Genomic DNA, 15,511 nt, shown 5'->3' with positions numbered 1-15,511 from the left:
AGAGAGAACTATAAACTTAATGTATGCTTGTTTTCCTGTCACATCTGCCTACTGACTGCATATTTTAAAAAGTAGAGATGGGGTCATTTCTAACCAGAAGCTGGATTCCTCCTAGATAGGAAGGTCTTCTGAACTCCTTCGGTTCCCCTCACCATACAGATCCAGTTTATAACCTTTCCAGCAAAAGGAGTCAAAGAGTAGGTTACCTTGTGTACCTTTGGGGATCCAGGAAAATATTTTTTTGGCTCCTTTGCAGGAAGGAAAGAAGACAGTGAGCAGATAATGAACAGCTGTTCCCTTTTAGTTATGGAAGATGATTTCACATGTAGAAAGCAGGGTTGGCGAGGAGGTAAGCTTGCACAAGGTTGATCAGTATGACCTGACCCAGAATCATCCGAGAGAATTCCTCCTTAAATGACTGGGGTATGTCCTTAGTCACTTCATACCTTTGTAGCTTAGATTTCTTAGTCTTTAAACAAGTGAGTAGAGTGCTTGGCCCTTGGAAATGCACAGTCTAATACCTTGTCACTCAGAAGACTCTCAAGTTTGTTATAATTGGTGAGAGGTATAAACCACTAGAGGTTCTAACCCATTCATATCTTTCTTGAGTTGTGCAAATACACTTGGCTTTGATTTTACTGAACTAAATTTGTTTATTTAAGCTATGGGAAAGTTTCATTAGCTTGGAATGTGTCATTGCTTGGACCCACTATATCAGATTTTTCTTGAGTGAAATGTTCAGAATAAAAGGTGTAACTCAGATTCAGGACTTTTATCTTTACAATATGTTACCTCGTAATAAAAGCTGCTATTGAATTGCATTTTTATTGACTTATCTGTGTTGGCAAGAATATATTTATATCTTAATTTATAGTTTATACCATTTCTGAAAGTAATGAAGCATGATTTCATTAAAAAAAGCATTACTCTTCAGAACTTTTATTACTTTTGGTAGAAACCTTCAATTTCTTTTGGGGAGAATCATTTAGAATAGTATTTTATATTCAGAGGTGCTTCAATTTAATTCCAGGACAACTCTCCCTCCCTCTTTCTTTTCTTCCTCTTCTGCCCCAGCCCACTCTTCCATAACTAATTTTGCTGTATACCAGGAACTGTTTTAGTTCTGAGGATAAAACCATGAACAAGAGAGATTTTGTCTGACCTTATCCGGCTTCCTCTCTAGTGCTGGAGAAAGACACACAACAAATGAACAAACAAGCAACATTAATTTCAAATGATGACAAGTAGCATGAAAGACAGGAAAAATGCTGAGACAGCAATATGAAGAAGGTGAAAAGAGCATCTGCTTCTGCTGGGTGTACAGAGAAGACTTTTCTGAGGGCTGGATATTTAAGTTGAGACATGAAGATGAAACAAGGTGTGGGAGGAAAATTCAAGCCCGAGATCCCGTCAAGTCCAAAGGCCCTTTGTTGGGAAACTACTTGTCATGTTCAAGGAACTAAAGGAAGGCCAGGATGGCAGGAAAGTGAATGAAAGAGTGACCAAGTCAGAGCTAGAGAACCAAGCAATAGGGCTGTGTGCACCACGTTAGTGATTTAGATGTTCAATTCCATGAGAAGCTATTGATGGATTTTCAGCAGAGGAGTGACATGATCTAGTGTATGTTTGAAGTTAGGGAAGGGAAAAGGTACTTTTCCAATGAGCCTCGTTGCTGAATTTCTTTTCTGAACTTGTCTTGCAGCAGTTACTACAGATCAGGCCTATTCCAATGGCTTGACAGTTGTAACAGTTGGGTTGGGTTAGGCTATGCTATGGTAACAATAATCCCTAACATCTCAAGTGCACAATATACCTCTATTTCTTGCTCACACAAGAGAGCGGACAGATGCCCTCCATGTCTTGTTCTATACTGCTGCTGTCTTGGGCACTTCCATAGCAACATGTAAAGAGAAGAGAAAACACGGAAAAATCATCACCAACGTCCTTCAGAAATGGCACACGCTAACTAATTCCACTCGCATTTCATTGGTCTAAGTAAATCACATGAGCAAATTTAACTTCATGAGGGTGGAGAAGTATAATTGTCCATGGAAGCAGGAGAGAACCAGAAATACTGGTGAGAAGCAATAAGAGCTAGCACTAATATTTTAACTCATTTGATCGTCAACCCAAGAGGCAGTTCACTATTGTCTTAAGTGTCCCAATAAAGAAACAGAAGAGCAGAAAAGTTAAGTCACTTGCCCAAGCACACACAGCTAGAATTCAAAGGTAGGCAGTTTGGCTCAGGGTATCCACTCTTAACCTTTATGCTACTCTGCCCAACATATTGGTGATTCTTAAATGTTAATGGCAAAAAGGGGTGGAGATGGGGATTATTCAAGTACAGATTCCTGGATTCAGAGGAATCCCCCAAGATGCTGTTTCAGTCATCGGTGTTGGGCACTTGCCTTTTTTTTTAACCAAGCACCTCAGGTGGCCAGTAGACAGCAGTTTGAGAAACACAGTTTTGAGACTATTCCAGTTGCACAGTGGGGAATGGATTGGAAGGTGAGAGAACATCGTCATGGTCTAATGAGAGATGGCAGAGGACTGACTAAGTTGATGGAATTGACAGAGCTTGTTAACTAGAGGTGGAAATCAGCAACTAGGTGAATGGAGATACATATATCTCTCTGGGAATGACAGGTTTAGGGCAGAGAGGTTAGAGTTCAGTTGAAGAGATAACTGAGTGTGAGTTAAGTAGGCGAGTTGCATCTTGGGAGAGTTGTCAGGGCGAGGAATAGAAGTTGAAGAGTCATGTGCATATAGGTAGTATTTAGGCCACAGGAATGAATGATACTACCTGGGGAGCATGCTGCCTTCTACTATCCCTTTTCCAAATCTGTTTCCACAAATTCTCCCAAACTACTTTTTCCTATTTTATTTTGAAATATTGTCTCTCAGCCAGATATTCTCCAGACTACAGCCACAATGAACTTGTTGCAAAATCCTTATTACATGCTCTCTCTTGTTTCTCTGTCTTTGGCATGCTTTTTTTCCCCCCCCTATTTGGAAAGCCCTACTCTTCTACCCCACCCCAGCTTAAATGACCTACTTACAGTCATACTCCATCTTCAGAACTCACTAGGCTCCTCTTCTGGTGGGAAGCCTTCCCTGAACCCCACCACAACCACCTGGAAAGCCTTGGCAATCATGACACCACAGCCCCCTTTTCTTGTTCTATGACCTCTGTGCTCCTATAGTATGTGCATTCTTTAGGAGGCCTCACACTCCCCACAGTGTACTTAGCACTTCACAGCTGCTCAATACATGTTTGTAGAATCATTTCATCCTAGCACAGTTTCATTTATAATCTAAGTCAAATCATATACTCTGTCTACTGTGGGAAGAGTTTTCTCTTAGATTTAAGCCAGACCATTTGGGAGGTAGGATTAATGCCTAGAAACAAATGATGAGCTTTTATAGAAGCTTGCAAATTCAGATTGATTAGGTATTTCAGAATATGAAGAAGAGGCATTTAATTTGTGTCTTCCTATAAGTGCATTCATTCATGTGTTCATGTATTTGTCCATCTTCTCTGTGCATGCATCCATCCATCTAGCAAACTTAATTAGTATCCACCATGAGTTCAGCCATGTATTGGGGTGTTAGAGAAGAAAAGATGAACACAATGGCAGAGGAGCTCCTAACTGCTAGCTCTAAGTTGAATCAGGACCAGATTGTGGAAGACATATCCCAGGCTATAATGTTCAGATATCTGCCTGAAGGCAACAGGAAGTCAGTGGGTATCTTTAAGCAGATGAGTTGCCTGATTGGGCTTATGATTTGGAGGCACAATTTTGATAGAGTGTAGAAGACAGACTGGAGTGGGGAAAGACCAAGTAAGGAAGAAGATATTTAATGAAAACCTGCCTTGTACTAGCTTCTGTTCTGGATGCTTTACATTACATTGCTTTTCACAAGTTAAGTATTCCCTTTTTACAAATGATTCAACATGTAAGGTAAGTAACATGACCAAGGTTACATATGCAGAAGAGTTAAGGGATTCTAACGCTGACTGCTTTGCTCCCGTAGCTCGTGACCACTTCCCTGTAGATACCATGCTGCCTGTTAGGGCTGGACCACAGCAGTGCAGTGAGGAGTAAGAGGAGAAGCCATATTTGAGGACTGCTGGAGAAATACTATGGTAGAACTTAATGACTGAAGGGATGGGGCGGGGGCAGTGGTGACAGGCAGAAGGTAAGAATGGCTTCAGGATTTCAACTGTGGGAGATTGAGTGAAAGGTAATTTCACTAAGTGAGATAGAAACTTGAGGAGGAAGACAGACTGATTTTAGGATGGCGTGTTGGTTTTGAAGTTGTTTTCTGCTTTTTCCAGAGTAAGCGCCCGATTAGTGGCAGATAGGGACTTGAGAAAGATGAAACGGTGGAATGCTTTTGGATGACTAATTTAGGCTGTAATAACTGGGCAAGATTTAATCCCTTTGGGCCTCTCCCCAACAAGAAGGGCTGTTCAAATGCAGAACGAACATTTCCAAGGTATAAACCAAAATATTTGGTTTAAAAAAAATTCATAACTTTTCATTCTGATTTGATGTAGCACTGGAAACGCTGATGTAAAGGGTTCATTTCTGCTAGACAAGCTCAGCGTCCAGAGAATTCCTTTGCCACAAACTCCTGGTTATTCTATACTTTTTAGGGTGACTCTATCATTAACAAAAATTAACCACATGTGTAGACCTGCAATAGCTTTACATTATTATCAGACTGAATAATTCGATTAGAAATTTGATACAAGATACTTCCATCTGTTTTTTAATGAAAAAAGCAAGTTGCAGAATAGTATTACAATATTTATTACTCTGTTCATCTGTTCATATTGATAAATTGGGATGAATAAATTCCAGATGTATAACTATGGTTACCTCCTGGGATTGTGGGAAATTTTTACTTTTTAAAGTAAAATGTTAATTCTGCTTACTGTTTAATGTTTAATGCTTTAACGTTTCTATATTGTTTAAAAAATATGTTGCAACAAGCATGTGCCCTCAGAAGCTTAATATTTTACAGAAAAATCACAAAAGATTTTTGAGTAAAACTCTGCTTTACAAAATGATCTGTTACCTTTTTAATATAATCATCATAATGACATAGGTAAGTGCAGAAGAATGAGTCATTGATGTTTAGAAAGATGGTAGGTAATAGTGATTTTTAAAGCACAATAAAAGGGGCAGTAGGCTAAATGCATTACCAGGAGTGATGGGGTGATTTGCTTTTCTCGGTAGCATTTCTAAATGCATAAATGTTAGTAATGATTTATTTTTTCTCTGTATCTTGCTAAGTAATAAAAATCATGTGCTGGCATAAATAACCATATTTTGTTGTTTGTTTGTTTCTTCACTTAATTGCATTGTATCTTATTAATTTAAAAAAATAGCTATGACCAATGTTGTGAAATTCAACTTTATTAACCTAACGTAAAAGAAATGTTATCATGAAATCCAGGGAAGTAAAAATACTTTTTTCCCCCCAAATCTAAAATGAATTGTGTATGGTAGCAAAATAAAACTAACTGAATGAGACAGAAAAGAGATGTGTAATTATTGAAGACATTGAACTCTATTTTTCAGTGTTCTGTCACCTGACTCAAATTCACTGAATCCTGATTAAAGAAAAAAAAATCCCTGTTATGTCCTAAAAATCATGTTGCGAAAGTGTTAACCAGCTTAACTTTTGCTATGACAATTCATTATTATTTCAATGTTCTCAGTTATTGAATAGATATATGAAGAGTATTTGGTTATTAGAAAATGTGTGTTTTCTCTTTACCTGTCCTTTTCATGTCTAGGTCTATATTATTCCCATGAACTGGGAAGTTTGGAGGCTGAAAGAAGTCAGCTTCACAAAGAGTCCTTTTTATAAACATTTCAATGATCAGATTTGCACACAAATAGAAGTCCAGCTCACTAAATGTCTGTTGTCACTGGCTGCCTGCTTATGTTCTTGGAAGGTCGCCAGCAGGGTCTATCTCCGATTCCACTCTCAAGTGTGAGCATATTTTATCAAACCAGGAGCAAACCACCGCTCTGGTGATTATGAGCAGCAGAAAAGCTAGAAAACTGGATACAATTCAAATGCTGACTGTTCAGGAGCAATAATGGTCTGTCTGCATTCTACAGCTTTGGGGAAGTGTTTCCTCTCCTGAAATGTCTAGCAGTCTGTATCTGGGGTGGTTTCTGAAGGAATTGGATCTATACTTGCATGGCGACAGGTAACTGTCACTGATGGGAGTGACCACAGTGGCCATTAACCCAGTAGCCCATTTACCCAGCAGCTTGGCAGTGTGGAAACGTACGGATGGTTTCTGCTGTCATATTTCTAGACAGGTGAACAATGACATTGATGGTTACCAGAAAGATTATGTCTTGGACACCATTCCTAAACCTTAATATTTACTTATTTTTATGTTTTATAATGACCAAGCAGGCACGCACTGCAGCAACATCAGGTGTGTTTTGGAAGCAATCAACTGCTTTGGTACTCCTCGGGGGACTATATTAGCTTAGAGTTGTACATAGTGTATTCTTTCTTTAACTGCTTAAAGGCTGGATTTCTCATCTCCCTAACACTGGCATCACCAAAGAGACACTTCTACCCAGGTTTCAGATAATTTCATATTGGCTGCTGTATTAGAGACTAGCTAGCTTCAGCCAAAACTATATTCTCTTCTTCTTGAATACCAATTAATTGCTCATTGCTCAGACTCCCTCAGTATGGCTACGTGACATGTTCTCGACCAATGAAATACGTATGAGTCAAGGGAGTTAAGTATGTGTGTCCTGTCCACCTGCTTCTTTCCCATTTGCTACCTGAATGCAGAGGGTGGAGCCATGAAGGGGAAGGTGTTTGGGAACCAGGATGTCTTTGTGGAAGGCCAGCGACTAATTGGGAACATTTACATTGCATTGTTACATGAACAAGACATAAACTTTTATTAAGAACCCAAAAATCGGGGGCCGGCCGAGTGGCTCAGTTGGTTAAGAGCTCGCTCAAGAGTGCAAGCTCTGAGCAATAGCAGTTCAATGCCCGGCCTGAGCTGAGCTGCCGCTGAGCTGCCAACAGGTGGCAGCATGGCTCAGCTTAAAAAAAAAAAAAAAAAAAAGAACCCAGAAATCCATGTGTATTATATTAGCTAGTATCACCTTAGCTAATTTAGCTGCCTTTACTGATGCAACAAATATTTATTATAGACTATGGACCTAGTATGTACCAGGCACTCTTTTGGAGGTTTCCAAGAGCCAGACACTGCTAGGTGCTGGGGATACACAAAAGAAAAGACACATTCTCTGCCCTCAACAAGCTCAACTTGTCAATGGAGAGACAAGCAATTATAACGCAATAAGGAAACGCTTATAATGGATGTACACACAAGGAACAGAGATACAAGCAAGGGAGAAGAAATACCTAAGAATGCCTGGAAAGAACTGAGATGTATGAGACATGGTGGAAATGGGGTAGGTAGAAGATAACTTTCCAGTTATCCCAAGGCATGGAGGCATGAGGTCGTGGCTGTTTGGGAATTACCAGTGTTTAAGAGGGACGGGAATGTAAACTCCAACAATAGGAGTAGATGGAGATGAGAGGGAGAGGTGGGGTTACAACAATGTGAGAAGGTCCTACGGGCCTTGCTAAGGTGTATGGCGTTCAGACCAGGTGATGCGGAATCCAAAAAGTGTGGTTTGGGAGTAATGTGAACAGACCTCTACGTTAAAAATATCTCCTTCGGCTTCAGTGTGAGTATGGACTAAGCATGTGTTAGCTTGGGTTCTTTTGGAAGTGGAATGTGAAACCAGGATTTCAATGCAGATCGTTTATTTGGTAGGTGATCGAAAGAAACCTCAGTAAGAACAGAGCAAATGAGACAGAGAACAAGGGAAAGCTAATAATATAAAGGTGCATAATCAGGGTTGCTGCTGGAGGTGGTGTTGTGTGTGTGTGTGTGTGTGTGTGTGTGTGTGTGTGTGTGTGTGTGTGTGTGCATGCTTTGGGTTCCTCCATGACCTCTGAGAAGTGGGAGAATGCTTCTTAGAATCATCCCCTAGAGAGTGAGAGGCTGAAGCATTCTCTCTCTGACTCCCGTCTGCCAGTTGTTGAGCCTTGTTAACTTCTAACCAGGGGCTGTGTTTGCATGAACGTACTCTGAGACAGAAAGTAGAGACTCCTTGCGAATGTGTGAGAGAGGACACTGCCATCACAGTTGAGTGTGAGCTCTCAGAACTATCTACCATCTATCTACCATAACTCTGGCTCAAGTCATAAGAAGGGATCTGTAACAAGACAGTGGAAATTCAAGTCCAAGAGACTAGTTTGGAGACTATTGCCATTGCCCAGGTTACCATGTACAATTGAACTAGGGGAATGCTTATCGGGCAACAACTATATATTCCCAGCATGCTTTCGGCACTTGGAATACATTACCAAGCATGACACACACAATCTCTATCTCACTGAGCTTGTAGTCCTGTGGGAATGACAGAAAATAAACACTAAACCTAATATGTCAGTAAATGATGTAATCCATAGGAAGAGTGTGTTCTAGGAAAATAAAGGTAAGGAGACTGAGAAAGCTGGGGGCCACAAGGGAGAGGACTATAGCTTTCACTAAGGTGGTCAGGGTGGGCTTCATTAGTGGTGACATTTGAGCAACGACTTGAAGGAGGTGAGGGTGTAAGCCACGTGGCTACATCTGGACGAAGAGTGTATTGGAGCGGTGGGAATGGCAATAGCATCGGCCCTCTGATGGGAATCTGGGGTGTTCCGGGAACAGCAAGGAGTCGGCATGGCCAAGCAGAAGCAGAGGAATTAGAAATGAGCTCAAAGAGGTGACGGCGGGCCAGATTACAGATCCTGTGGGCCATTGTACAGATGTTGGCTTTCATCTGAGACACATGGAAAGTGTGGAGGTCACTTGAGACCTTTGAGAAAGCAATTTTGGTGGAATGGTGAGGACAAAAGCCTGAGGGAATTGGAAAGAAAAAGAGAAGCTAATATATATATATAAAGATGGCAAATATATTCCACTTTTTACATGAGTTTCGCTGCAAAAAAAGGAGCAAAGAAATAGGGGGGTGTATGATGAGAAAAGTGAGGTCAAGAAAAAGAATTTTTTTTTAAACTTCTGTAGGAAGACTGAATCATTCTGTTTCCTTTGCTTTCTTATTTCAGCCTCTTGGTGTACTGGGGTAAAGGAAGCTTCAGACGCGTGCCCAAAGGGTGGTTAATGGATGAAAGTGGGTCAACCGCTTTCTTTCCCACTCTGTTCAGTCAAAAATCCTACTGGCTCTACCTTAGAAACACAGAGCCCAACCTCTTTTCCCCATAGCACTTTGGGTATATTATATAATATATAAAATATAAATATCAAAAAAGAATACACAAAACACTCTTCCCCGCCCCAATCCATCACCTCCATGGTAGTAGAACATCTTCCAAGCCCTTGGCTTTGATTTACGTTGGCCTGTGCCATGGGATGCCAGTGCACGTAACACAAGCAGAGGTGTGAAACGTGCTCGCACAGTTAGGCTTGCTTTCTTGTGTTTCTGCCTTTCTCCATGACAACGTGCCTCAGGTAGTGGCCCGCCCAAGGACAGCCAGAGACACATGAAATAGACTGGATCCAGGCTGCAGCTTGGAGGAAAGCCCAACTGAACCCAGCCCAAGTCAACTGAACTCCAGCCAACTTAAAGGTCTCTGCAGCCCATCCTTTTGGGTTTTTATGGAGGCTTCGTTACATAGGCACAATTGATTAAATCATTGGCCATTGGTGATTGAGCCAAGCTCCAGCTTTCTCCTCTCCCGGGAGGTCAGGGAGTACAACTGAAAGTTCCCAGGCTCTAATCACAGGGTTGCCTCTGCTGGCAAGCAGCCCCCCGTCTTTAGGTGTTCCTCAATAGTCACCTCATTAACATAACAAAATACATATTTATCAATCTCATCCATTACAAAATTCCAAGGGTTTAGGAACTCGGTGCCAGAAACAGGACACCATGATCGCAGGAAACTTTTATTCACAGGTGTATCTATCTCAAGCACATAGACTAGTTTCTGGAACATAAATATTGGTTGAATGATTGATCCCTTGTAAATACAGGCTGGAGAGTTGGCTATTCATCACTGCTTCCAAGGTTTAGATTTCCAGATCAGATTTTCGAAAGAATATACTTATTTAGATTTCTTCATGATTTACTGGCTCAGCATATACACTGTGCTGGTAATAGTGCATAATAATAAAATAACTGGTAATACTTTTCTAAGAAGTTACAAAAATATTTTATTTGGATTTTGTGAATTTGCCAAAAAAAGTCAAAGACAGATGCTTTATACTCAGCGTTTTTCTCTGAATTTCAAGATCCTTTTGAGGTTTGTGACTGCTAAAAAGGATGCCAGACCATTTCAGGGTTGACTCTAAACTATTTAATACAGGTTGACGAGCTGGAGCTCCCGAACCTCAACCTCTAAAGCACAGGTGTTCCACTAGAAACAGAATGGTCCTGTAGCAGCCACCGTTGGCCAGGCTTTCATAAGTACTGACTTTGGAATTGAAAGGTGAGGGGAGTAAATGCAAAGTTAAGCCTTGCAATAAAGGTTGGTTTGAAATCAAAGAGTTTCTTGTGGACCAAATGGCACCGACACAAATGTGTGTCTCCTTCAGAGGTCCTGTTTGTGCTGTCTTCATGTGGAAAATGTATCCTCAGCCTTCCTGGCAGCCAGCTGGCCGTCAGGTGGAGTGAGCATCTGTTTTACCGGTAGCCGATCTCAGGTTTACATTCTTTTCAGGCGAAGCCCGAGCAGCGGTGATGCTGCAAAAGTACTCAACTCTTCCTTTAGGTTTTGGGGCAGAGAGAGAGAGAGAGAATTGCCATTTCTCTGTACGAGCCTGTATTTAAGTTGAACTGGAGCCTTAAATGTCTGTCTTGGCAAGCTCGTCCCTTCTGAAATCGGGTTCAATCCAATTCAAACTCGGCACTGTGGAGATTGGCAGCAGGGCTCCCTCCTGGGGCTTCAGGCATCGCAGGCTCAGAAACTTGCTACCTGTTCCACGGTGGAATTTTCAGCCAGGAAAGATCTGGACATTGAATGTTGTTCTTGGCTCAGGGTGGTATGAACCCCCTTATTCCAGGGGAAGGTAGGAAAACAAATCAGTCAACAGCAGCATAGAAAAAAAGGCGGGGGCACCGGCAGAGCAACAGTTGTCGAAGATCTGGCTTGGAGGAAATTAGCAATAAAGAAGAGGCACTATAGTTAAGAATCTGATTTTTTTTTAAATGCAATTTGCGTGCATATTTTATTAAACCTCCTTCATTTGGGTTAAGCCTTACAAGTAAAACAAAATTCCTTTTTTCATCACTTTTAAAGATGGCGGTGTCCCCTCATTACTACGAAGCCTGGCCTCAGGACCAGCACATGCCCCAGTTTGTCTAAACCAAGAGACATTCTTGATCAAGCTCACCAACCATAGTTCTTAGTAGTATTCACTTTGCACATTTAGAGTAGGAATTAGGATAAGAAAGGAAAGGATTGTATTCTGGGCAAAGGGCGGCTTTAAAGACCTGCTTGAGAACCGAGCGTGATCTTGGTCACCTGCAAGGTCCTGATTGAACCCTGGAGGTAATCCATGCCTGGAGATGAGAACAGGCTGTGGTCACAGCATTACGCTGCCCGTGTAGGTCTTGTAGCAAGTGCTCCCTACTCCCACCCAGCCATGACAAGAGGGGCTGGCACCAGGCTTTTGTACAGTAGCTCCCACGTGGCCCCTTGGGCTGAGGGAGTGTTACCTCTTAGGACCCTGGAAGAAGTCAGGCTGACCAGAGGATGTGATAAACCAGCAGTTACAGTGAGTACAGCTGTCTGTCCTGTAATGTGGCATATGCATTCCTAAAGCAAAATAACTCGTGCGTGATGGAACGTTGCGCTCCAAAAATAACAGGGCTTATGGGAAAAATGGAGTTGGGGCAGAAAACTCAAACCTTGTGCCGTCTTGTAAGCAATACAAGAAAACTGCCATGATTTTAAACACCCTTAAGTTCCTAATAAAGAAACATGATAGCAAATATAGAATGTTATTTTGACAAGGCATAAGCCAGCTTGGTAGAGGTGTTCGTAGTGAAGAGTTGTGGCTTTTGAGCTGTGGAGAATAGGTGGAACGAAGATTACAGTTTTTTCAATGAAACGGGATACCGGAGGTAGATGGCTGTGGTGTATTGTCCTGTTTTTTTGTTCCTCTGAACTGGCTTAAAACAGAAATCCAACTTTTATTGCTTTGTGAGTTACCCCCTCTCATAAAGAAGCAGTTTGTATGGCCCCAGATGAAATCAGATGACGCCAGTTGGTCGCATGCTGCATGAGGTTTGTAGTTAACTTCAGCTCACTGCAAATGAGTGCTTGGCAGATTTCAGTTCCCCAGGAAAGCAGGTGGTTATTGGGAAGTTAAGATTAAGCTCTGGTTTCGTTTTCAGTGTTTCTCTTATATTCATCAATGTGATTACTTTAGGCTCACTGGCCATTGCAATAGCCCATTTTCTCTTGTTTCAAAACTTCTCAAGCTTGAAGCTTTTCGTTTTTCCTTTGCTCCATATAATCAGGACGTTTCCTAAGGTTTTGCTGAGAAAATGCAGCGGATGATGCGCTTGGGTAAAATAGAGAGCTAGGTGTTTTGTATTATTCTTCCACAGACCATTATGCTCAGCTGGATGTTTTTCACATTTAGGTGTTACCCAATAGTGCAACACAGGCACCTGGTGAAAAAATCTGTGTATGAATAAATACGATTTTGGTTTTAGTGATTTAATTCCTTAAACTGCAATAATTTTCACATTACAAACATACATAGCAACAGAATACATATATTGGCTTTTTTCCCCTCCTTCCCATCCGGCTCTTGAAATAGTTTCCTTCTTTTTCTGAAAGAATTCTGACTTTTTAAAGTTCTCTTGTTTCTTCTATTCATTTTAATAGGAGCTGTGATCCTATTGGTCCAGCCGCTCTTCCTCCTTTAGGTTATTGGGTCCCCTACAGCGAGCTGTGATTTTATTTGGCTCCTTATGTTCTCTTAGGGCTTAGGCTATGCTCAGGTCATTGTTAAAATCTCAAGCAATGGCAAATGGACAGGCTGTGGAAGGTCAAATACCTGCTGCTTCTGAGGCCAGTTAACTTGGTGCAAAAGCCTTTTTGCTCTGGTTCTCTGAGCACAGAGTGAAATTAGCTCCTAACGGCAAAGGGCACCTCCGTCTACCAATAAGGCCCATTTAGGTCTAATGGGTCTGTGGGGTCAGGCAGCCCCTCCCCCACCTAGGGGGCTCTCACGCAGCAAGTGAGGCTCATGGTGATTGGTCTCAATATTCTGATGGAATGTTTAATAATATGATGACTGGGCTCAATCTTCTTACAGAGCATGTTGTTATGACCTCAGCTCCTCAAATCCTGCTGTTAGAAACAAGGACTCTTCCATAAGCCTTTCTTAAGAAAGACACATGTGCCTGGCATCGTTCTAGGGACTGAGGATACGAGACCAAAACCCCTCCCCGTGGAAGCTGCTGCATCATGAGCTGGGGCTTATTTCACACTGGCTCACACCTAAGATCATTACGTCTAAGGGGTGGAGCTGCGTTTTGGTCCCGTGGTTTAAAATCTAACTGCCGCTCCATAGTGAATGGTAGCTGGTGCCCTGTACCAGGTTATGCTTGCTTCATTACAGAATCTGTGATACAGAAACATAAATGCTTGCTTTTTCTCATCAAGCAGTGGCTGAGTCTGTGGGATTTTGAGCCAATCAGCCTGGATTCAGGTCCTGGTCTTACCACTCAGCAGTTCTGAGACCTCGGTCAAGTTACTTCTTGGTGCCTCAGTGTGTCCATTCCTAAAAGGGGGGCGTAACATTGCGTACGTGATAGGGTTGACGTATGAGTTAAATGAATGTATTTCTATAAAGTGGTTGTGCCTGGCACATTGGCAGGTGCTACGAGCAACGCTTCAGATTTAATGCCAGTTCCTATAACATGCTCACATCGTAGGGCACACCTTGTTACGTCGCACCTCTGACACCAGGGACCCTTATTTACAAGTCTGTCCACAGCTCCTTTCCACCCTGCAGACTATGCTCTTTGGTGGGCATGTGTCAGGGGAACACGTGTGATTTCTGTTTGCCCAACGCCTAGCACTGTGGCAGATAGCAGGCACTCCATACATGTTTGCTGAATGAATGGGAAAGGCAGCTGGGAATTTACTGATTGGCTAGGGCAAGGGAAGGGAAAAAGAAAAAACTACCATAAAAATGGCGGCTCAGCATCTTAATCTTTAGAGAAGAAATTTTGCTAGGTGATCGCAGCAGCCCAATCTAAGGGCCCAGCACAGAAGTAGATAGGGGCCAGCAGGAGATACGGAGAGGCAGGCAGACATCACACAGGGGTCTGCAGACAGCGTCACAGGGGACCGGGGGTTTCTAGGGAGCAGGTAGGCATTATTTTGTTATTGTGGTGTCATGGAAACTGAAAGGCGATATGGGTAAAGATGATAGCAGTTTGCACATACCTCAGGGCAAACCTCACCCTGCTGAGCGGGAGGATAAGCTTAGATGGATGAGAGGTTAGATAGTGTCACTGGAAGGAAAAGTGAAGGTGGGGCTCACCTTCCCAGGTGGCAAGAACAGGAACTGGAAGCTTGAGGAAATCTGCACGGATGGGCACTGGTTGGCAACTTAAACTACAATGCGACCTAGGGCTTGTTGTCTCATTAAATGCAAAACTGAATAGTTAACCAAGTAAGAAATTTTATTCTTATCACTATTTGTAACATTCAAATCAGATTACATAATAAAGCAGTGTATTTTATTGCAATGTCCTGTCGAAGGAAGGTCCCTTCCTGACCTCTCGCCACACATTTTCAGCGCCCATAACAAGTTTCCTGTCAAAATGCAGTGGCGGCATCGCTCAGTCCTGGAGGTTAGGAGAGATTTATCAGGAAGACGTTTCAATCACCTCGTTGTTTTCTGCAATTTTCATTCTTCTATAGCCGGTAATCTTCAGGTCTGAAAGACAAAAGTCAACATTTATTTCTTCAGGAATCTTGTTTTTATTTTCTCCTGCCTGATGAAGGAAGATAATTTTCCCAGTTTAACATGAAAGTAACTGTTTATCGAGAAATAGCTATAAACATTGTATCTAAGTTTTTGGTGAAAAACACCAAAGCCAAATCCTTAGAAAGTAGGATGGTTAAGTGACAGTTCCCATGTCTTTTGAGAATATAAACAGAGGCCATTTTGTATCTATGCGTGAATGTATTTTGTAACTTAAAAAGTTGAATTCAATTTCTGTGATCTATTTTAGAGTATTTTTTCAGAAAGTCCTTTCCATAGAAAGAATTCCTATGATCTTTAAAATCCATATGAAGATATGTATTTACCTAATAAAGACAAATTTTGAATGAGTAATTTCCCTATGTATATTATTTTATCATCTGCTAAATTTAATTTTCATTATGATACATATATACATAT

At 41.7% G+C, this 15,511-nt stretch overlaps 1 protein-coding gene across 2 annotated transcripts in view; it reads right to left on the bottom strand.

The window, feature by feature from the left end:
- Positions 1 to 14,765: 14,765 nt before the first annotated feature.
- MRPL13 (mitochondrial ribosomal protein L13) overlaps positions 14,766 to 15,511 on the bottom strand; it is a 34,244-nt gene continuing 33,498 nt past the window's right edge. For both annotated transcript variants that reach the window (XM_019642135.1, XM_019642137.1), the window contains one exon: positions 14,766 to 15,043. In XM_019642135.1, the coding sequence (XP_019497680.1) occupies positions 15,022 to 15,043 (22 nt within the window). In that variant the 3' untranslated portion in view covers positions 14,766 to 15,021. The remainder of the gene's footprint in view (positions 15,044 to 15,511) is intronic.

The sequence above is a fragment of the Hipposideros armiger genome, unplaced genomic scaffold (assembly GCF_001890085.2).
Source record: "Hipposideros armiger isolate ML-2016 unplaced genomic scaffold, ASM189008v1 scaffold_65, whole genome shotgun sequence".
NCBI classification, from domain to species: Eukaryota; Metazoa; Chordata; class Mammalia; order Chiroptera; family Hipposideridae; genus Hipposideros; species Hipposideros armiger.
The sequence above is the reverse complement of the archived record's forward strand: the minus strand, read 5'-3'. Positions and strand labels throughout refer to the sequence as shown.